Source organism: Populus nigra, chromosome 5 (genome assembly GCF_951802175.1).
Source record: "Populus nigra chromosome 5, ddPopNigr1.1, whole genome shotgun sequence".
NCBI classification, from domain to species: domain Eukaryota; kingdom Viridiplantae; phylum Streptophyta; class Magnoliopsida; order Malpighiales; family Salicaceae; genus Populus; species Populus nigra.
This window is the reverse complement of record NC_084856.1, coordinates 3,844,980-3,868,242: the sequence shown is the minus strand read 5'-3', so window position 1 is coordinate 3,868,242 and position 23,263 is coordinate 3,844,980. Positions and strand designations below refer to the sequence as shown.

Below are 23,263 nucleotides of genomic sequence, written 5' to 3'. Positions count from 1 at the left end.
TTAGTCAAAAAGATGAAGAAAGTAAGAAATTAGAAGAGCTATTGCTCACAAAGATCTTAAGTTTCTACATTGATTTTTCAAGCCACTACGAGATATATTACAACGTTCATGCTACTATACACAGAAAACCTAGAAAATTTGTTGTTAACGATATTGATGAGGAACGCCGTTTAAAAAAAAAAAAAAAACTCAAAGAAGTCTCGTGGGGTTCCTGGGGAAGGGAAAAAAACAATGGCGAACGCAAGTTCTAGCACTTCCTCCTAGCCTTGCGTGTTACACCACTTTTTGGAGAAGATGAGAACGAAGAAGATGATGAGAGGACTGATCTATTTTTCTCCATGTCCTTGTTAAATGCCATCTGTACATCCTCTTTAAGTTCCAGGAAGCGCATCTTCTTGGTTTTCTGCTCTGCAGGAGTACCCTTATCTAGGTAGAGAGCATCAGGCACATCGTCATCCAGAAACTTGTCAAGAACTTCTGAGCAATGCGGGAAATAGCGCCGTCCCATCTCCACTGCCATCAAAGAAAAATCAGAGAACGCATCTTGCAACTCCTGTTTATACATGTACCAACTTAGGCCTATCTACTGCAAGTTGCATTTGATTATTAGGGTCTTAGTGTTCATCTCGACCGATTTAAAGGATTTAATCCATAATCATTGCCCTTAAAATAGCTTTTTTCAGTAATCCCCCGAAGTTTTGATTTCACAAATGTCTTGTGAGTTGTCAAAGAGAACGTTCTGGGAACTAAAATTTTCCAAAAAGCTATAATATTCCCATTCATGTTGGCTTCATGAGAGCATATTTGAAACCTTTTTTCTTATTCGCAAAGGCGACTCTTTATTATGCCCCATGTTTAGAGCCGGCACTCATCCACTTCATGGATCGTTTTTAGGATTATTTTAGAACCTCAACACTGCAGATGTGATACCTGAAGACTCTAACTAGAAAGATGGATCCGCAAATTCAGATGAATATGGCAGGATCCGTGACCGATTTCTCTGAAATACTCGTCTGAAGACATTTAAGGTAAGAAGACAACGCACAAGGAAAATCTTATAGCTTGACTTTTAAACTGGGAGTCACGCACTGTAGACTTTACTGGAAAACAAAATTGGAGTTTCTGACAATGGCAGTAAATTATACCTGTTTTACGCAGTTCTTGTAGTCTCAACTGGAGGCTTTTGTCTTGAACAGAAGGTGTCTCGTTCAAATCAACCTCCCTTGTGTCCCCACTTGAGCCTTTTGATTTTGGCGCTGGAAGGGCAGTGTACATTGAGGTTGAATCTGCATTTGCCATGTCCTTAGCTAGCCGGGCCTCAGCAGGAAAAAACAATCGTGCAAACGCCACTGCCACACAGTAGACTGGCATTTAGCACTTACTTTGACGACATCAACCAAAGATTTAAAGTGCATTTTTCTCAAGAAGTTACAGATGACAGAGCTGGGGCTAAACTAGTGTGTGCCCAATGCCTTAAGGCCCACAATCATGCCTTGCCCTATGGTATCTTTACAAATGTCCACATTTGTGTTCTTTCTTGATTGGAAGTGAACTTGTACTTTTGAGCAGTAAATTGAACAAAAAAAAATTGGTACGGATGCTGGAACGTAAAAGAATGAATTAAGAGTAAAGTAGAAAATATCTTGACAATTGAGACTAAAACTATGGTTTGGCTGAAAAATGTTCAACAAATTATAAAAACATGCTGCTGCAGAAATTCTTTTCAGACTATCACGAAGATGCAAAGTAACTAGTACTAATTACCCAAATTTGTGGTGCAAAAAAGTGAATGTATGATAAATTCAGCACTGGCGACAGGAAATTAGATGATACAGATAAAGGTTTATCACCTCTATCTTCCAGGTCGTCCGGCTTCATGTTCAAATCTGGCGATATCATCGATATGTTTGCAGACATTGAAGTCCTACGCATCTCTGTCTCCAAGATTTCAATGCATATCCTGTCTTTGTTAGATTCCTGGCCTTGCTTGGTGTTTGCATTATAATCCTTTGGCCTAGTCAAACTACGCCAGATTGAAACTGCATTTCGTCCATCCATTGTAGTTTCTGATGCACGGGCACCCTTAGCTAGTAGTGCCACAAGGATTGATGACTCCTTGCGCCTTGCAGCCACGTGAAGTACTGTATATCCCCTGGAGTTCCTAAGATTGAGATCAGCCAAGCCTAAAGCAAGAACTTCCTTGACAACCTTAGGATCGCAGTAGGAAACAGCGTAATGGAGAGCATGAGCATCATCCAAGGTAAAATTAGATTCACTCAAGAGAAGCTGCACCAGTTCAACATCATCTGACTCCAAAGCCTTGTGGATTCTACGCATTCTCTTTTCACCCATGGGGTCTACCTCTTCAACGCTACTTTCAGCTTCTTCCAGAGATTTTTTGCGCAGTAATTTAACCTTACTTGAAATTTCATGAGGGAGCTCCTTGTCGATGCATACACTATCAAGATCTGACCTTACAAGTCTTTCGATGCAGTGAGAGAGAAGCTGGTCTAGCTGGCAGTGGAAGGCAGCCATAACAATTGGGATTACATCTTCATCAAGAGCCTTGTCGATAAAACTCAGGAGACGCCGCTGCAAGGATAATTTATATGTTGAATAATATTACTAATAAAAATAAGATTATCTTGAATATCCAAAAAAAGCAAAGGAAACACGCATTTGATCTAGCAATTCAGTGAGTTGTCAATTATTCCCTATTTATGAATCACTCCAAGTTAGGATACATAGGAAAAACCTAACAATTTATCCATGAAAAATAACCTTAACAACAATCGGAATCACAGCTTACCTGAAAAAGCAAAACAAGCTCTTTCATCTGAAAAGTGGCGGAGGCATACATCAATTCCACTGCATAATTAATAGCAGGGCGGCAAGCATCATGGGCACAAGCGTCGTAAACACATTGTGACACTTCTGGCGGAGACGGCTTATGCTTTCCGGTATACAAATAATGTAAAAAAACATTAAAGGCTTCATATCCAACCCCACCATAAGGCATCAAATCAGACATGAGGTACCTTGGTTTAGCTCCACTTGTCGAATTACCATCTACCTTCTTAAAAAGCTCATGAAAGAACTGACTACGAGCAGCCAATACACACCTATGGACACCTACAGGGATGCCCTCAACAACAATTTCTGCATCGCTGTAATCATATTCCCCATCAAGTAATAGCCTTTCAAGATTACCACTAAGCTTGCTTAAGCTCAAGTTTTCAAGGTTTACACCAGGCTCGGGAACATCTGGGATTGGTACGCGATGGCTGCTAGGCCCTTTTGATAAATAAGAAGATGAATCAAAACTGAAAGAAGATGTCGTTTCAATGGCATTTTCCATGATTTTGGATCAAAACGTCCCTAGTTAAGCCGAGCAAGCACTTCAATTTATCAAGAAACGTGGAATTGACAGTATGAGAGCATCAAATTCGAAGGAATGGCCACACAAGAATATTGTTCACTAAAAATAGCCATAAATAGATAGCCATCTTTAATCAGACAGAAGTCATAAAACCAGGGTATGGTAATTAAACAAAAAATTAAAAAAATTGTTTGAAAAGAAAAACCAGATAACAAAACAGAACAGATATGGTCAAGAGCTGTGACAAAAAGGGGGGGGGGGGGACAGCAACCAAAGAAACTAATTACACAAAGTCACTTCACTCGAGAAAAACTCAAAACTTGCGCAAAAGCATTGAAAAGAAGCTAAACCCAGATGAAGCCAAACCCTGAAAGAGCAGATACTCGAAGGAAATATCAAAACGCAAAAAGAGAGGAAAACAAACTTTGATTCATTTAGAAAGCGATGAAAAAACAGCTCGGGGTGAAGAACTGCGGACAACAGAGGTTATCGGAGACCTTGTAGCTGAAGTGCCAATTTGCTTGCAGTTGATTGAGTAAATTTTGGGTAAAAAAATACTTAAGAGGCGAGTTTAGACAAGATTACTGTGATTCGTAATTATTATCAGCTATGGATCCATATATTTCATGAAATCTAAAGTTGGAAGCTATACACACAGATCAAAAAAAGAACAAATGTACGACGTTTGAGTTGCAATATTGAATTTCTTTTTCTTTTTGCGACTACCCCTGCACGCAAGAGCCTGCCAAGGAAAATACTTTATGCACCACTGCCGAAAAAATTCCTCACTGCCTTTGCTTTCTTCCTTCCATTATCTAAAAAAATATAAAGTTACTTTAAAAATGAGTATTGTTCTCTATCAATCATATTTCAGTGAATGAACTTATAGAACAGCAGAATTTGTATCGGATTGTTGGCTATGTACATGGACGTTCATAAAGAAATGACGGGACATCACTCTCCAGACTCTCTTTTTTAAAAAAAACATAAAATATTAATTTTAGAATAATCATAAAATACTTTTTATAGCAGATCGTATTTTCACTTTTTCCTTATAATTTTTGGAATTACAAATTAATTCAAATCTTTAAATCAGACAAAATGATTAAATCACCATCATATATAATATATCATAAATACCATATTTTTTTCCCCTTTTCCGTCAACACTAGCCACCACCTTTTTCCCTCTTTATTGTATAAAGATAAGCCGATGCAAATTGATGCATCTTTGATCCCTCACCGGCCACCATCAATCTCAAATCACCCATGGATTTTGGCCATTAATTGTCGGATCAATTATCACTCACTCTTTAATGGGCATGTCATCTTCTTTGATTGAAGAAGCGGACGGACAGAAGAGAACTAGAACCATATCCTTCACATTGGGTATTGTTTTGGGTATAACCAGTTAGGTCTGTGGGTTTGGTGAAGAATTGCTATATTAATTGGTTTGGTAAATTAAGGGTGTGTTCCCTAGGTGTTCTAATTGAATGGGTCTTTTTTTTTTTTTTATCTATATTGAATATAATGTTGCAAATAATGATTTGAATGAAAAAGATAAAAAGGTGACCGAGAAGATACAACAAATTGCAATGAAGAAGAAGAAGTTAGAAATGGTGGTTTGGGTTTGTTTTTTTGTTAAATGGCAAAGTTGTAATAATAATATCACAAGGGATGTTTAGTCATAAAATAAAATATAATCACAAACTTATAAATATTCAAAACATTAATTTTTTTTGCAAGCAAGGTTAAGGATGTAAATTTTTATTTAACATGTATAACTCATGATATAAAGTATAATTTTTAAAAGTATAGAGGGGAAGTGAAAACACGATCAAGCTATACAAGGTTTTTTCTAGTTATATTTATGAAATATTTTGTAAGAAATAAGGATATATTTGTCATAATATTATTTGCTAAAAAAAAAAACTAAAATGCATAGGGTGCTTCCTGTTAAGTTGACATTATTCACCCATTTACATAATATTATTTTTGGTATTTGGAGTTGATGAAATGGTTTATAGATATTAGTGAGATGTTTATGGGTTGAAATAGTTTGAAAATCAATTTTTTTTTTTTTACGAAAGACTAGCTCTCTTATATTCTAGCTACCACTATGGAGGCTAGAATCTTGACTTGCAAACAACATGTCATCGTCCTTGGCAGATGATGTGTCAACGGTTTATTATTTTTAAAAGAAGTAAAAAAAAAAACTAAGATGGCTCGCTAGCGCTCCTAGGCTTTTCATTTTAGTGACCTGAGCATGTTGGACCATAGGTCCATGAGTCTGAACTTTTTTTAGCCCTTTTTTTAAAAAAAAATGTTAAATGTAAATTTTAAAGAAAAAAGATATTGAACTCGTTTAAGTTCATGGTTCGGGTTTAACGAGTTAAGCCACAGTAACCAAGCTATTTTTTTATATTGCTTTTTTTATTGATATCTTTTTTATATATTTTTTTTAAATAATTTTTGAATTTTTGTTTTAATTAATATCTCTCCTCTGTGATTTGTTTTTGCTTATTTAACCTTTTTGGATATAGATTGTTTTTTGATGATGTTGCGCATATTTAATTTTTGAAAATATTATTCTGATACATCTATAAATTTTTTTTTATCTTTTGTATACAAGAACTTTATTTTTTAAAATATTTTTTTTATTTTTAGATAATATTTCTGATATGTGTAGCCTTGTATATTATTTTTTCACTTTTATTTTATTTAATCAATTTAATATATATGTTTATTTTTAATATCATTTGATTGAATAAAAATAATAATTTTAAAAACAAATTCAGTAAACACAACCGGGTAAATGTTTCATCTTGCTAGATTAAATGTCTTTGATCTATACCTGTTTTTTATTTTTCTAATTTTATTTTAATTATCGTTAATACCCTTTTTTCAATTGTGGAACCACGCAGCATCACTATCACTGGCGTGTGGAATCACGCAATATCACTCTTGGAGGAGGAGCGCCTGATTAATCTGAAACTCCTATATCGTTAATTTACAGCGAAGTGGAATTATCTGGTGGAGCTTACATTTTGATTCTATTTGCACTTTAATATATATATATATATATATATATATATATATATATATATATATATATATGGTGCAACTATTATTATGCTTGAAAGTATGGCTAAGGAAGGATATTCTAACTCTATACATGGAGAAGTTGGTGGTTGTTTGATTGTAATAAAATCTTTTAAATTTATATTCATCTTGTATTTGATGCATTAAATAATGATGATTATTGATTTATTTTGTCGAGCTTTGCATCAAAAATCTCTTGATATCTTAAATGCAATAGATCTTGTATCAACTACTAAAGCATTGCTTCAAACTTTGAAAGATGCTGAATTTTATATTCTCCTTACACATGTGCAATTTATTTGCACATAATATGAGATCGATATACCACATATGAATACTTCATATAAAAAGTTTATAGGTCGTTCATGTCAGCAACAAAGATCAGTGATAGTTTACCAACACTATCATTATGATATATTGTAACTCAATAATAAATTTTATTCTGAAGATTTCAATAAACAAGAGATGTATGATTTGAAATCTCAGCTAGAGCATTATTATATTGATATAATTCATCATAAGAGCTTTCAAAATATATTTATCATTTATGAATTATGTCGATAATTAGTTGAAACTAATAAGTCGCAACACTATCATTTGATTGACAAGTTAATTCGTCTTATTTTGACTTTGTCTATTTCCACTACCACCACAGAGAGGATATTTTCAGTTATGAAACATGTTAAAACCGTGCTTCGCAATAAAATTGAAGAGGAGTTCTTAGCAGATTCTATGATGTTTTACATTGAACGAGAGCTTACTGAAGATATTGATTCGGATTCGATCATAAATGAATTATATTTCTTGAAGGGTATAACTTTGATAGTGTTTTTTTTTAATTTTATATATTTTTAATTTTTATATTTTATATTATGTATTTGGATTGAAACTTTATTGTTAACGTGATAAATTTATATATACAAGTTAATGATTAATCTTGAAAAATAATTTATATATATTTAATTTATAATTTAATTTAAAAACAGAGTAGCGTGTTCAGTCTAAAGATCATTAAAGGTGAAATGAAAAGGAACGAATCAAATATATGTACTTTTACCAGCACACACTTATACAGTAAGCATTGCTTTTCTCAAATTTACGGCCATAATCCATGAAGAAGGAGTCATGGGATTTGCTTAATTTCCTGTTTTTCTTCAACATTAATCTTCAAGATAATACAAAACGAGCCCCAAAGGCTCACACTGATGTTTGATGTACAAGAAACAAATCAGCTGCAGAAGATTTAAAATATCTTATCTGACATGAATACAATTTAAAAGATAACCATAGATTTTTCAAATTTAAATATGAAGTTAGTGTTCCTACAAGCCTTGAGATCGGGTTGCTGAGAGACTGGAAACACGTATCTTCCTCACGAACAGTACGAATTTCGAGATCGGGTTGCTGAGAATCATCTGATAAAGACAAAAAAAAAAAAAAACCAGTGATTTTACAATTTGTACTGAGAACACAATAAACAAACGCTATTTAAAATTTTAAATTATGTACCTCGCTTCCTAACGGCTAGGCGCAGGCCTATGCCCAAGGCCTGATATGTCTTTTATATATGTGTGTGTATATTAATCATTCAAATAGATTATTTAAAAATTAATTTGACAATTTTTCTCATTGGATACCATTAAATTTTTATTTTTTTATAAGATCATAGCCTGTTTATTCAAAAGAAAAAATATGAAAGGAGAAATTATACTAGAAAATCATTTTGATTCAATAAAATTATATTTATTTCTCTTCTTACAAAAAATTTAATTTCCATGTAATTAAATAAAGAAAAATTAAAAGATTTTATGTTACACAAAATTAAATATCTTAATAAATAAAAACTTCTTGACTGGTTTTTAGAAGATGTCTCATTTCTAGGAACTTTAACATTAATGGTTATAGAAGAGCTTTTTGAAATGATCTGAAAACGACCACTATCAACAGGATGAGAATTAAAATGATACTTCACAGTTGGTGATGGTGTTTTTGGAGGGTTGGAAGTGGGAGGAACATGGTTGGTGTTTTTTTTTTTAATTAAAGTGGATATTCGGGTCAGTTTGCACGCATTTCAATTAATTTTACGGATTCTAAAATTAACAATCATGTAAGTCTCTAGTGACCATTATATTAGCAATTATAAAACTCAATCCTAAAATTACAAGAAAAATAAATATTTTAATTTCAAACTTTTTACTAATGAATCACCTACTACATCATCCAGTGTTTTTAGTTGCAATAGTAATGGAAGCCTGAAATGGGGTTGTGACTTGTGAGTATCCCCTCGCCGGATTGGAAGGTCCCAAATTTGACCTAACTCTGGTTTAGTACTGATTCCTGTGCTGAGTCACAACAACAGGCGTCTTCGTGATTTGAAATGCTCAACGATTCAGTTGTTGTACTCTTTCAACTATACCCAATTCAACTAAAATTTCCATCACTTACCAGGCTCTCTCTCCCCCTTACAACACAACACATCCTCGTTCTCTCCCCAGTAAACATCACACTAAAAAAAATCCATGAATTCCAGCCGGAAGATTCGTTGCTGATATAGGATGCAAGGACCATAGAAGTATAAGGAACCTTGGCTGGCAGGTCCAGAAATAACATTGAGATGACAGACAAATTGAGAATTCCCCGAGAAATGGCAGTCTGATCATTATCGTTGTTCGTAATACTTGTGTTAAAAAGGAAATTATTTGACATTTCCTTACAACTTAACAAAGATTGAGCCTCGCGATATTATGTGATTACTTGTGCTTCTTGGATACAGATGATATGACTGAATTGGCTAGGGTTTCATGTTTAGCCAAGAGAAGAAGAGTTTTTTTTAACGGAAATTTCGTTATTTTAAAACAATATGGGTTTTTTAATCAATAAATTAAATATAATAGCCAACCTATAATTAATTAGATATTTTTTTGTCAGCGTTATATGAATTTATAAAGTTCAGAATATAAATTATAATTTTTAAAATAATCAAGATAAAATGATAAAACTAAAATGTATGGTCAATTATCTATAACTACACTATAGACCTACACACAAAGAGGATAAGTGTCTGTTGGAGGGCCCCTAAGGTTAAAAGATAAAGAAGTGGCTTCAAATAAAACGGATCAAACTGTCGGAAATAATGAAGTTTGAGAGTAATTTCTTAAGGTTTTATCTTATATTATATTATTAAAGAATAATATAAATCATATTATGAGTCTCGCTTAACAGGTTAAGTTATTGGGTTGAGATAGTTTTTTGACATGGTATCAGAACCTTGATGATCAAGCGATCACGAGTTCGAATCTCATTATTCTCTTTTATTTGATAAAAATTAAGTATAAGGTAATATGAACTTGTACTTTCACTTAAGGGTATGTGTTAGAGAATAATATAAATCATATCCTAAAATCTCACTTAACAGCTTAAACTATTGAGTTAAGATGATTTTTTGACATATATTGTAAGTATACTATTTTTTAAAAAAATATCGAAGCATTTAAGTCAAAAATATTTCAAATCTTACATTAAAAAAGAGCTTTCAATTCCACATTTAAAACATAAGATCTTTAGTGTTTAAATATTTAAAATTTTTAATATGAATTAGTAACTAAAAAAATAAAGTGGTAAACTCTTGTATATAAAATTGGCCGTGTAAGAAAAAAAAATTTAATTTTTTATTTGTGTGTAAGGTAACATCTATGCTTTTTAAATCTTTTATCTTCAATAACAATTTATTTTTTATCCTTAAACTGACATCACGACAAGAACTAATCACATAACAGCTCTTTAATTCTACCATTTATTTTTAAAATAATTGTTATATATTTTAATTCTTCTATTTATTTTTTTGCAGGCTGTTGCAGGCTACAAGCTTATATATGCACCTGCACTTGCTGGCTGTTGTAGGCTACAAGCCACTTGCATTTTTTGAGAAAAATATGAAAATCACCTGACTTGAGACACCTGGCCTTCCTAGATTTTCTCGTTGCTCTTTTATTTGTTGTTTTTGCATCTCTTTTTTTTTAAAAAAAAAATTACTTGTTAAATCCTGTTGGATAATAATATTCTTAATTAAAAATAGTAATAGTTTTATATACGCCTTAAATTTTATATTCTGTTCTCATCTGTTTAATATCTTTCAAACACAAACTCCCAATTTACTCGTCTGTTTACCTTTGATTGAATTCGAAGACGTAAATTGTAAAATTAACCATAATATATTAATATTAAAAATATTTGATGTAACATCTCAAATTTGGACAATAAACATTTCTCGGCAACAAAAAACTTTTTTTCCTTTTTTTTTTAAATTTCATCTGCTTTTGTTGAGGATGATCATTTTCGGTTTGGTTCAATTTTTATAAAAAAAATAACCAAACTGATTTTTTTTAAAAATCGAAACCAGTTTCGGTTTGGTTCGGTTTTTTAGGATAAAAACCGATTCAACCCGGTTTGACTGGGTTTTTTCCAGTTTGGCTCGGGTTTTTCCAGTTTGGCTCGAGTTTTTTCTGATTTTTTTTTCGGTTCAGTTTTTTCCGTTTCAGGTTTATAAAACCGGAACCGAACCGGTCAGTTTTTTCAAAATTTTAATCGTTTTAATCGGTTTTTTTTCATGGTTCGGTTATTTCAGTTATTTTTTTTCCAGTTTTCTCGATTTAATCAGTTTTTCGGTTTTTTTTTATCACCTCTAGTTTTTATTTTTCATTTTTTTAATAAAGAATTGAAAAATATGTTCATTTATTAAAAACAAAACAATTTCTCTATTCAAAAAATAAGAATACATCAAGATTATATCTATTTTTTTATAAAAATTCAAAATCATAGAATATTAATTTTATTTCATTCAAATTAAAAATCATTATGAAAGAAATTATATCGTTAACTAAAAAGAATTACATTAGATTTATAATAAAAATTAAATTTATAAAAATATGAGAATATATAAAATAATAATTTTAATATTTTAAATTACTAAAAAGTGTTTTGTGTATGAAATAGAAAATTATAATGTTTAAGTTTTTTTATTCGAAAAACATTGAAACATTTATATTGAAAAATTGTGAAGAATTTTAATTTTTTTTTCAAACTCGGTATAAATTTGAAAAACTAAAAAACTTTGTTTTAGTTTCTTGAATTTTATTTTTTTAATAAAATATTACCTTGTTTATGAACAGTTGTAAGATTTCTTTTCTTTTTCTCCCAAATTTTTGGGCAAGTGCTTACGCATCATATTGGCTGGCCTGCTAATGCACTGTGATTGGGTATGGTCTCATCCATAGAACCAAGAATATGGATAAGGTGATAAGCCTACGTGGCAAAAACCCAGTCCCCTCCTCACAACTCCTCAGTCCTCGGTAGAAAACAGAGACTCTCTACGCTCCTCTTCCCTCCCTTCCACCAAAAAACTCCATGGCTTCACCAACACTCCTAACCCCAACCTCCAGACTCAAACCCCTCTCTCCCATCAAACCCAAACCCACTCCCACCACCGCACTCCCACCACCGACACCACCACAGCAACAAATCCGAAACCACCTTCTCCGCCGCCACTTCTTGTCCTTGGCAACCGCCGTTCTGACTTCCCCACTGATCCTACCAGTCACTCCAGCTTTTGCAGCATCGGATGAAGAGTACGTGAAAGACACAGAAGAAGTGATCGACAAGGTCAGGACCACCATGAACATGGACAAGAGCGATCCTAACGTGGCCGATGCAGTTGCTGTTCTAAGAGAAACTTCCAACTCTTGGGTGGCTAAGTATAGAAGAGAGAAAGCTTTACTCGGCCGTGCTTCTTTTCGTGATATTTACTCGGCTTTGAATGCTGTTACGGGGCATTACATCAGCTTTGGGCCGACAGCTCCCATCCCATCTAAGAGAAAGGCCAGAATTCTCGAAGAGATGGACACTGCAGAGAAAGCATTGTTAAGGGGCAGATAAATTAATTTAGATTTTGCTTTTTGGGTTTTTATTCAACTTCTATCTGAATTTTAATTACTTTATATTTGTCTGAGATCACATAACGAGAGCAAAGATTCGTCATCTTCTTCTTCTCTTCGATCTTTTTTCTTCATCGTTTTTCTTAACCGATGCGCTCACTGATAATTACTGCTCACTATAAAGTTTCACAAACTGTAGATTAATTTCATTTTATCTTTTATCAATTACCTCTATGAGGTGATTAATCTTATTATACTTTATATATAAAAAATAAATGAAATGTTAGAAGAGTTTAATAAATTTTGATAAATTACAATATATTTTTAGATATAAAATAAAATTAACCCATAAGCTACTTGTAAAAAAAAACTAAAAAAAAACTATGAGAGGTGTAGTTTAATTGGTCAGATTTTAGATTTGCTCTCTAAAGATCATCAGTTCGAGTCTCACAAACTTTATGATCACTGAAGACTTACATGGTTATTATCTTCAGGGTATGTGGAATTAGTTGAGGTACGTGAAAAATATTCTAGATATCCACGTTAATCTAAAAAAAACAAAAAAAAAAGAAATTTTTATTAAGAACATTTTTTAACAATTGGTCATTATATAATTCAAATTATCATATGCAATATGATGAAAAGAAATTAGTGGCCGCTTACATGATTTGATTCAAAGTACCAATCTGTATATTTCTTGCTGTCTATTTGATTACATTTATTTTTGTGTTATAAAATGTTCTTAAAATTATTTTTTATTTTAAAAAATATCATATTAAACAATTTTGATATGATAATATTAAAAATATAAAAATATATTATTTTAATATATTTAATTTGACTATTTTTTTATTTTAAAAAAATCGAATTAGAAGTAGCGGGGAAGAACACATGAGGTGTGTTTGAGATGATCGGGTTTTCCATAGGGTGAAAAACTGGGAATGGGCTGGATGATGATGAGATGGTAAAAGATGATCTCATTTTCAAATCATTACCGTTTAAATTTAACTTATTTATAGATGTAGCTTGTAATTTCTGTAAACTCCCTGTCGCTCTAACATTAACATGAAATTAAGAATCTGCAGCTCTTGAATGTTGTTTGTAGGCTGCGATATTGATTTACTTTTCATCATATCATGACCGATCCTTTGCTAACTGTGATTCTCTTCAACTCCTCATATAAGAAATTTGTTTTTCATCCAAAACCCTCACAGAATCCATGAATTTCCACCAAATATAAGCTCAGATCTAATATTTTCAATTTTTTATATGACCATCTTATTTTAATTCAATTATAAAAATTGGATGATAAAAGTAGAATCCCCTTCTTGTGAACAAGAAGATTACTCCACCATGTTTTAGAAAGAAGAAAAAAAACATGGTTATTAAACCTGATTTAATTTAATAAATTATTTCATGATTTCATGATTTTATAAATTTAAAATTTAATTTAATTTGTATTTTAAAATATTATTTAAAAATTAATATGATTATCAAACTAATTAACTTATAATTCAGTGAAATCTGAAATAATTTTTTAATTTTTTCTTAAACGGTATTATTTTAATTTTTAAAAAGTTAATTTAACATCGTTTTGATTAAACTTTGAGCCAGGTGATGGGCCGGACCGGTTTCATTATTTTGACAAAAAGTCCAGGGTAAGGGTCAATATTGTAATTCAGAACTAGAAATAGGGTTTAACGCCCTAATATAAAAACGTATTTTGCTACTGCCCCGACTTCATTTATTTCCCTTCTCACGGAGCCTCCTTCGCATCTCGCCGGCAAGGTACCTCTCTCTCTTGCACTAGCTTTCTCTTTCAAACGTTTTTTTTCCAATATATGAACATGTTTTCTCATTATTTTGGGATCTGAATTGTCTTTATTTTTCTTATACAGCTTAAGACTAATTTAAGTCTCCAGATTTAAAAAGAATCATCATCATGTCAGGGTATGCTTTTTCTTTGATTTTCTTTAAAGAAAGTTCAATGACATAAAGGGTTTTGGGTTTTTGGCATGTTATAGTCTTTACGGAATCCGAATCACTATTTTTCAATCTTTTGCATTTATTTTCAGTGAAGAAGGTGCTGTTCCTCAGAATGAGACTCCAGCTGTTGCTGATGCACCCGCACCCCTCGGTGAGCCAATGGACTTGATGACAGCATTGCAGCTTGTTCTGAGAAAATCACTTGCTCATGGCGGGCTTTCTCGAGGTCTTCATGAAGGGGCCAAAATGATTGAGAAGCATACTGCTCAACTTTGTGTCTTGGCCGAGGATTGTAACCAACCTGACTATGTCAAACTTGTTAAGGCACTTTGTGCTGACCACAAAGTGAACTTGCTATCTGTTCCAAGTGCAAAGACCCTAGGAGAGTGGGCTGGTGTGAGTATCTCTTCCGCTTCCTGTTTTTACTCTTACATCTCTTTTGATTGACTAACATGTCTGCAAACTCTGTATTGAGATTACTGTTCTTAATGTTAGTTTTGACTACTTGAAGTCATAGTTGTAATAGTTCAACTCGAGAATAGAAATCACTATCTGAAACGTTAGAGATGAAAATGTAAGTTTCTTACAAAGAGGGGGTTAAGATCGAGGAAAGGGAAACATTAATGGCATTGTGATTACTGTCTGAAATTAAATGGTCAGATGGTAGATTGTACAAGCTCTTTTGCGTGCTCTTTTATGTTTATTCAATTAGCTTCATTTGGAGCTCTAAAGAAACAGTATTTGCTCTGTTGGTTTGTTTAATTTTAATGCGGTGAAGTCCATATTATTTTAATGCTCTGTAGAATGTTCTTTAATACTTCAAACTTGTTTCTAGCCTTGTTGATAATGGTATTCAAATTGTAGATCCCCTTAGGTTTCAACTCAATAAAAATTGTGCCATGGTCTGTTAGGGTAAATGTCATTTGGATTGATGGGTCATTTTGCTTTCTCTCGTGAAAATTTGCAATGTTTCTCCTTGTATAGTAGTTATTGATTTATCTAATATGGGCTCTTGGTATCCAGTTGTGCAAAATTGATTCAGAGGGGAAGGCCAGGAAAGTAGTTGGTTGCTCTTGCGTTGTTGTGAAGGTAGTAAAAATCAGTTTCGGAGTGCTGCATCTCATTTTTATTTAATTGACTGTCTTTCAAAAGGGATTCATCATATTCTTTTGCTGACTGGTTTGCAGGATTTTGGAGAGGACAGTGAAGCTCTTAATGTTGTCCAACAGCATATCAAAGCTAACTAAGTCATTATGGATTTGATCTTTTTGGATTTTCCCGGAGTCCTTTAAGGAAATTGAGTGTATTTTGTTTTTCTTTATTGTTGTAGTTGAAACATCATCTATTTGCAGTATATCAAAAAATATTATGATGTTTTTCTCGGTCGCAATATTTTCAGCCTCTACTTGGTTAAGTGTGAATTGTACTTAGAGAGGCCAAGTTTTTACTTAGAATGGGATGCTAAATGTCTAGAGTGACAGAATTAGAGCACTTCTTCGTTCATTTTTCTAAATGATACTGTAGTGGGATATTAATTGTCTTCATTGATTTCAACAGGCAATGTTTACGCCCAGGATTTTCTAACCTAAGACATCCTGTGAATTGTCCGCCTCTGGTTTCCATGCTTATTGTTAATGTTAGTTTTGACTAGTTGAATTTAGGTTATAACTGGATGAAACTTGAGTTGTCACCTGGAAGAGGTGAAAAGAAGATAAATATAAAACAAAATGTGTCAATAATGTTTTTGTTTTTGTTTTAATCTGAGTTCATTAAAAATGGCTCCAGTAAGGGAGGAAAAGGGTGGAAAGCCCGCTATACGACCAAAAGATAACTGTACAAGGAGCCCTGAACTAGACACCGTGTCAATAAAGGGTTGAGTTTCTACAAAATATGGACAAGGTTAAAGATGATAAGATTCTCGAGTTCCTGCTGGAAGCTTGATAGGTTCTGCTCCTCCTGATGGTCAACCTCCAGCTTGATGCTGTTATATCCGATGGAACATTGTTTTGCTCAGGTGGGGTTGTTTGATTTCAGTGTATGACGTTATTCATAAATGAAACTTGTATTGATTGCTACATGGAATGCATGTCTTTCTATCCTTGTAACATTTTTGGCGTTGATACTGATGTTTGTGCAGATGGTAGATAACCTCAGGTTTTTGCCGTCAGAGGATTAACATGGATATCAAATATAGAGCGGCATCAATGAGAAGCAAGGAGTAGCTGAAGTAGATAGCAACTACATCTACGGAACTGAGCATGGTTAAGCAAGACAAACAGCTCAAGAATTCAACAAAATATTCTGTCCTAACAAACTAGAAACTAAATGAGATTTGCTTCTCTTTACAAGCGAAGCACAACTCCTTTTTTTAAGAACCGAACCGATCTCCTTTGAACCAACGAATGAATTCCTTCGCTCAGCGTAGAGAGCAACAGCTTATTGTGGATCGACTTCCAACTTGGGTTATACTCTCACCTCTCTAATGTAACGCAACATAGCACAACAGTTGCAAGGTTTATATCTTATGATGCACAATTTGAATCTAGCTCTTTCAAATGATTGTTCATGGACTTGGAGAAAATTGCTAAAATTGATAACTGTAATTTGGGATCAAATTGAGCATGTAGTGGGCAATGGAGAGCATATCTTTCTCTGGTGGGTCCTTCGGTTAAAAAATATGGTCAAATGATCTTTTCTGAGTCTGGGTTGCCCTCAGCAGCAAAGCTTTCACGGGTGGTGAATAGAAATGGCCTTTTGCCAGATAAGATGCTATGAAAGCTATTCAGCATGCTATGGGTGGTATTCTATATCGTACTTGTGTACAAAAGGGTAGTGTCACTTGGAAGCTCACCATCGACGGGCAATTTTCAGTCAAAAGTTCTTGGGATTAGATCAGGAAAAAGGGGGAACAGAGTAGCTTGGTTTCAGTTGATCCGGAAGCCATTACATATTCCAAAACACAGCTTCATGTTTTGGCCACCTATTTTGGACAGATTAACTACGAAGAGAAAGGAAGATTAAAAGGGTCGTCAATCCTATTTGTGTCCTGTGTAAAGTAGATGATGAAGATAGGAATCACCTCTTTTTCACGTGTATATTTTCTAAAAGAGTATGGCTGCAAATTCTTCAGTTTTGTTGAAGTGATAGAACCCGGCTTCTGGTTGGAGTTCAGAATCTTGTAGGGCAATTCAGAGGGCTCATCATTCTGGCTCATCAAATGAAATCAGTACTGTTAAGAATATGGTTCAAGCTGTCCAATTAAGGCTACAGGATACTAAATTTCTAGGAAGCAATTAATAATCCAAAGATAACAAGATTTCGTGATCTTTGGAACTTCTGTAAAGCTTAGTTGTTTAAATTCTTTCATCGATAAAAATCAGGTAGCTCGTTCACCCTTTGCTCCCTTTTATTTGACCATCTGCCAAGCAAATAGAGAGAAGCAATTAAAACTATACTCAAACTTTTGGAGACTCTGGAAACTACTGAAGTCTATTAGGACACTCTTTCTAATGTTATTTTTTGGGGGCAAGTAATAATGAACCGCTTTGGTATAGCGAGGAAAAGAAAATCTCAAAATAATGTAATGAACTTGTAATCTGTTATACCTATTGCATCCATGCTTACCTCTTGAAACTTTGTACATCATGCCACCTTCGAGCAAGTGTTACTTCATGGCATGTTACTTCATGGCAGTTGCGATCGAATGTCAAAAACAGACGACTTGACATCATAAACCTCCCATGGTGTCTTGAAAAGCAAGCATGTGGAATAGCAGCTAGTATATCATTTGACTGGGAACCCTGTAAATCGTTGTGATGGTAAAGCAAGTGGATGCCACACCTTTTCACGACAATTCCAAAACCCATGTCAATCAAGACATCCAGTTGATCCCCTTCTTCCACCTCATCCTGAAATCTCCAGCTCATATCTACTATGCCTTTCTCGTTTATTTCATTCTCAAACAACCAACAGCTCAGCCACATCATATCCTGTTCGACTTCACATGGAAAGAAGGTGACTCGTGGGTCATACATCCAGTCAAAATTTCTTGTTCTGTTAATAACTGTAATGTTAGGGGATAAATAGCAGGATTCAAGGGAATCTTCCCATGCATAAACTACCGATATAAGAAATCCTGTTACTTTACAACCAGGATCAAGTGCGGGCACTTGCAAGGATATTGTGTCTCCTTCATTCTGATGGCTGAACCATGTTGGAATATCCTTCACTGGTAAAAAGATGCTGTAAATAGATTTTTCACAAAGAGCCTGTTGCATTAGAACCATAAGATCAGTACATAAACAAGCCAAACAAACATATCTGTGTGTGCTAGCATCGGCATGTGAGCACGCAGTCACATCAGAGGGAGAGATAAGAAACCTGTAGAGGGCTAATTATAGCAGTTCTTGTCAGATTATTAATTATATGCACTTCAACAGCTGGGAAAGGTTTTTCCGTGACCAAGCCACAAGTTCCAAGAATTTTTTCCACAACGTCCACTCCTAAGGGTTCCAAGTTGAAAAATCCCTGCAAGCATTTTAAGTTTCGGCAACCATTCAATTTCAGCTCTCCTCCTCGCCAGAATTTCATGTTAATAAATTGCAGCCTAGGGCAATCATTTGCATGGAATGTTTCCAAGCTTGACTGAAGCTCTGGGATGTACTCCAGTCTTTTGCAGTTGTTTAGCAAAAGTTTTGTAAGCTTAGGAAGGTTTCCAATGCTAGCTGGTAAGCTTGTAAAGTTGTTCCCGCATAATTTCAAAGTTTGCAGAAGGAATAAGCCTCGAAAATCATGCGGAATCATGGAATCAGATAAGTTGCAGCGTCTGAGATCTAGTTCTTGTAAAGAAGCTGGGAAGATGTTCATTGTTTGTGGAAATTTTCTTGGGGAAAAGATAAGATGACAATCATGAAAAGACAATATTTTAAGTTTTTCTAGATTTCCAATGGTTTCTGGAATAGTACTTATTGCAGTTCCATCAGCAAGAAGAACAACCAAGGATTTCAAACTCCCCAAATCTTCAGGCAATCCCTCAAGTTTCAAGCAACCTGACACATTTAGCTTCTTAAGTGAGCTTAGAGCACAGATGCTCCCTGGAAGAGTTTTAAGGCTCTTGCAATTTTTGAAATTCAGAAGAAGAAGACGACCAAGAATTCCAATGGAGTCATGAACCTCTACCAAACTAACGCAATCTTTAAGTATCAATTTTTCAAGACAAGGTAAGCCTTCTAAGTTAGGAGTCTTGGTGAGCTCATGGGAGTGGCTAAGGTTGAGGAATTTCAGCTTTTTAAGAGACTGCGATAATAAAACATAATAAGATATGAGTAAGATGTTAAATGTTTACCCTTTTGAACTAAATAATATGCTTGTAGGAAAATTGAAAAGATATCATAAGCCACCTTTATTTCCTCCGAAAACTGGTGTAGACTGCTATAGCGCATATCTAGAGCAATCAAAGTTTCCAAATAAAGATCAGGTGGTATTGATTTCAAAGGGAATTCAAGCCAGCACAGCCACCTTAATTTAGTGGAAATATATTCATAGCTTCCTTCAAGGCATATGCAATTGAGTTGCAGCAGTCGTAGCTTTTTCATCTTTTTGAATGCCTTGGTACTAAACGACTGTTTTAATCCTGGCAGGTTTAGAATGAGGCCTTCAACTGCTTTTGTACCCTGATTGAAGAAAAATATTGGCTATTAAAACAAGAAACTAATGCATTCATGGATTTATTTTATAGATGTGAAAACCTTTACCAATGATTCTCTTACCATTCGGTCGGTTATTACATCGATGACATCTTCTTGGAGCCACAGTCTGCTACGTTTCCCGGGATCTGTAGAAGACTCTTGGCGAACGATCTCTCTTCCCATGTCCCTAAGCAAATCATGCATCGTTAACTTATTATCAGGTCCAACTTTTACAAGGCACCTCCTCATGAGAGTATTAATTCCATCAGCAGGAAAGAAACCACAATCTTCAAGTATGCTCATGATGTAATCCTTGTTATATCCAATGAAGAAACATGCAATATCTAGAAATATAAATTTCTCAGTATCATCAAGAGAATCATAACTTATTTTAAGTTTGTTGTGAATGTCTCCGTTGCCAATCACTTTCAGCTTTTCCAACTTGCTATTCCATACATTGATGGTTTGGCCGCACAAAGAAGAGCCCAAGACCTCAAGAGCTAGAGGAATTCCTCTAACATAAGATACAATTCTTCTCATGCAATCCATGTAATTATCAACGGGATGGTGTTCATTAAAGGCATGTAAACGTAGGAGCTGAAGAGAGTCATCGTTATTCAATTCCTTAACCTCGTATTGTAGATACCACTCTGATGGCTGTAGCAGATCCTTGATTCTAGTTGTTATTATCACCCTGCTTCCTGGAAAAAGCCAGTCGAAATTTCCAAGAATCTTATTCAGCTGTTCCAGTTCATCAATGTCATCCAGAACAATGAAAATGCGCTTCCGATGCAGCCGGTCTCTTATCACGTTCAATCCTCTACTAATGTTGTCTATCTTTTCATGTTTTTTTTTCAAGGTCTCCGAGAGAAGTTGCCTCTGTAAGTAGGCTATGCCCTTGGAAATTGATTCTTTTCTAACATTTTCAAGGAAGCAGCTACCTTCAAATTCATGGAAGACTAAATTGTAAACATTCTTGGCAACAGTCGTTTTGCCTATCCCCCCCATCCCATATATCCCAACTATACGGACATCTACTAGCTTTTCACCTAGCAATGAAATCACCTCTTTTGCACGAGAAAGCAAACCAACTGGGTGTGTAGTGACACTCAAGATTGTTCGGTCAAGTCTGTCTGAAATCTCCTTAACAATATAGTCAATATTTTTTGCTTCATGCCTGCAATTTTATGAATGAAGTGAATACCAAAAGTAGAGGATATATGCATGTCCATCCAAAGTGCCCATAGAAACAGTACTAATAACAAAAGCAGTACTAAACTACTAATAACAAAAGCACATGAACACGTATTGCGAGCAGGAGAAACTAGCAAGGCGATAAATCCAAGGCATAATACACACATGACACGACATAGCGGCATAAACCAATAAGCTTAATTATAATATATCACTACATTTTGCTATGTAACAGAATTATACTATATTATATAACACATTAAAACCAGAACACCATTCTGCAGCAGATTGGTTGCTTCAATCCTCACCCTTTGTGCATGGTGGACACGTGGACTTCTTAACTCGCAAGAACTAACATGCTATTGCTAAGCTTCTTTGCTAATAGATTTGGGCGCGGGGGGGGGGGGGGCGCGGGGGGAACCTGGAGAAAATCGGCAACAGAGGGGGAGAGACGGCATGGGAAGGAGAGAGTGAGCAGAGGTAGAAGTTTGGTGAACCCATTTTTTTTTTTAACAAGCATGGGCTAAGGAACAAGAAAGAAAAATGATGGGTGAAATACGAATAGTGAGGAGCAGGAATATGATTTTGTTGTAATAAAAATATATATTATGTAATTAATTCCTAAAGTTTAAATTCAATGGGTTTTTTCCAACACAAAATTAAAGTACTTGCTGTAATTTCAAAACAGAATGATTGATCAATGTAATTGCATGAAATCTCAAGTGATTAGTGCAAATCAATATTTTCATTTTTGCAAGAGATCAACGATGGCATCTTATAGTTGATAGCTACTTACCCATCCCAATGTTTTTGTAGATCCAGACCCTTGAGGTAAGCAACTTCTCTGAGAGCATCCTTCCATCCCTGCACTTTATCCATGTCATCCTTGAAACTCTTTTCATGTTCAGCAAAAGCTTCTTCAAAGCTCCCTTTCAGCTCTTCAACGTCAGATGGATCTATGTCATAAAAGACAGGCCAAACAGCATGACCTCCTTCTTTTCTACATTCGAGGATGTGCACAAGCTCATCAAGGCACCAAGTGGAGGATGCATAGCCTTTTGAGAGAATGACAATAGAAAACCTTGACTTCTCAATTGCTTGAAGATACTCGGGTCCAATTTCTTCACCACTATCGATCTCATTAACATCTCTAAATGTGTGGATTCCATCTCGAACCAAAGCAGAATATAAATGGTCTGTGAAACCTTTCCCTGTGTCTGCACCCTTAAAACTCAAGAACACATCATAATCCCATTTTGATGAGTTGGAGTTGGAGGAAGCCATCGGTGGAGATGGGTTTGTGCTTTCTTTGCAGATATTGCTTTTAGGTTTAAGCTCTTCCGCAATCTGCCCTAGGGCGTTTACTTGTCAGCCCAGGTATCAGGTTTTTGAGATGGCCAATGGTACTTCTTTACGGATTTATTACATACAACAGGCACCACCACGCTTGCTCGCATGACCAGGGGTGACAAAGTTGTCGGTGATGGTATAAAAGGGGTAGCTTAAAATAAATTCACCGATTAGTCAAAGTAACTAAATGCTTGTCGTCGTCCTCGTCCTCCGTGTCGATGTGATTCAATTTGTTGCCTATCCACCACGCCACTCTGCTTTTGGACTTCATTTTCTAGGTTCTGATTCTATCTCGTGTTCGTTGAGTGAAGTCGCGATGTTACTTTCCTTTATTGGCTTTTGCTGCCTTTTCAAGTTGTATGTTCTGTAAACCATTCTCTACGCAAAAAAAGAAAAAGAAAAAGAAAAGGAAGACCTTGCATGTACCTTATAGAGGGCTGCATAGCCTTTTGAGAGGATGACAATGGAGAAGAGAACTAAGCACAATATTAATGGCCTGTGAACCTTTTCCTTGTGTCGGCGCCTCTAGAACTCAAGATAGAGCCCTTTTGAGGTAGAAGCCATCGTTACAGATGGGTTTCTGGTTTCTTTCTTTCTTTCTTTATTTTTTTTTTTAAAAAAACTTTGTTCAGAGCA

The 23,263-nt window shown here is 34.6% G+C and overlaps 4 protein-coding genes across 6 annotated transcripts; 2 read left to right on the top strand and 2 right to left on the bottom strand.

Annotated features, from left to right (window-relative positions):
* On the bottom strand, nt 1–4,261 carry LOC133694202 (BTB/POZ domain and ankyrin repeat-containing protein NPR1-like). The gene is made up of 4 exons (XM_062115665.1): nt 2,810–4,261; nt 1,851–2,592; nt 1,146–1,349; nt 1–513 (listed from the first exon to the last, which is right to left on the bottom strand). The coding sequence occupies exons 1-4, from the start codon at nt 3,356–3,358 to the stop codon at nt 248–250; spliced, it is 1,761 nt and encodes a 586-aa protein (XP_061971649.1). The 5' UTR covers nt 3,359–4,261; the 3' UTR covers nt 1–247.
* Nucleotides 4,262–11,812: 7,551 nt separating this feature from the next.
* Nucleotides 11,813–12,513, top strand: LOC133693828 (photosystem II repair protein PSB27-H1, chloroplastic-like). Its single transcript, XM_062115157.1, has one exon. It carries the CDS (start codon nt 11,884–11,886, stop codon nt 12,409–12,411), a length of 528 nt encoding a protein of 175 aa, XP_061971141.1. The 5' UTR covers nt 11,813–11,883; the 3' UTR covers nt 12,412–12,513.
* Nucleotides 12,514–14,113: 1,600 nt separating this feature from the next.
* Nucleotides 14,114–15,985, top strand: LOC133695048 (small ribosomal subunit protein eS12-like). Its single transcript, XM_062116807.1, has 5 exons — nt 14,114–14,198; nt 14,309–14,360; nt 14,486–14,792; nt 15,420–15,485; nt 15,584–15,985. The coding sequence occupies exons 2-5, from the start codon at nt 14,353–14,355 to the stop codon at nt 15,641–15,643; spliced, it is 441 nt and encodes a 146-aa protein (XP_061972791.1). The 5' UTR covers nt 14,114–14,198; nt 14,309–14,352; the 3' UTR covers nt 15,644–15,985.
* A 1,587-nt stretch (nt 15,986–17,572) lies between these two features.
* Nucleotides 17,573–23,047, bottom strand: LOC133695045 (disease resistance protein RPV1-like). Of its 3 annotated transcripts, none has more exons than XM_062116798.1 (6): nt 22,074–23,047; nt 20,165–21,260; nt 19,796–20,068; nt 18,777–19,691; nt 18,021–18,664; nt 17,573–17,814 (listed from the first exon to the last, which is right to left on the bottom strand). In XM_062116798.1, the coding sequence occupies exons 1-6, from the start codon at nt 22,559–22,561 to the stop codon at nt 17,760–17,762; spliced, it is 3,471 nt and encodes a 1,156-aa protein (XP_061972782.1). In that variant the 5' UTR covers nt 22,562–23,047; the 3' UTR covers nt 17,573–17,759. The 3 variants fall into 3 exon arrangements, with proteins under 3 accessions (XP_061972782.1, XP_061972785.1, XP_061972783.1); XM_062116801.1 differs by having other exon boundaries at nt 20,165–20,270; XM_062116799.1 differs by lacking the exon at nt 18,777–19,691.
* Nucleotides 23,048–23,263: the final 216 nt, after the last annotated feature.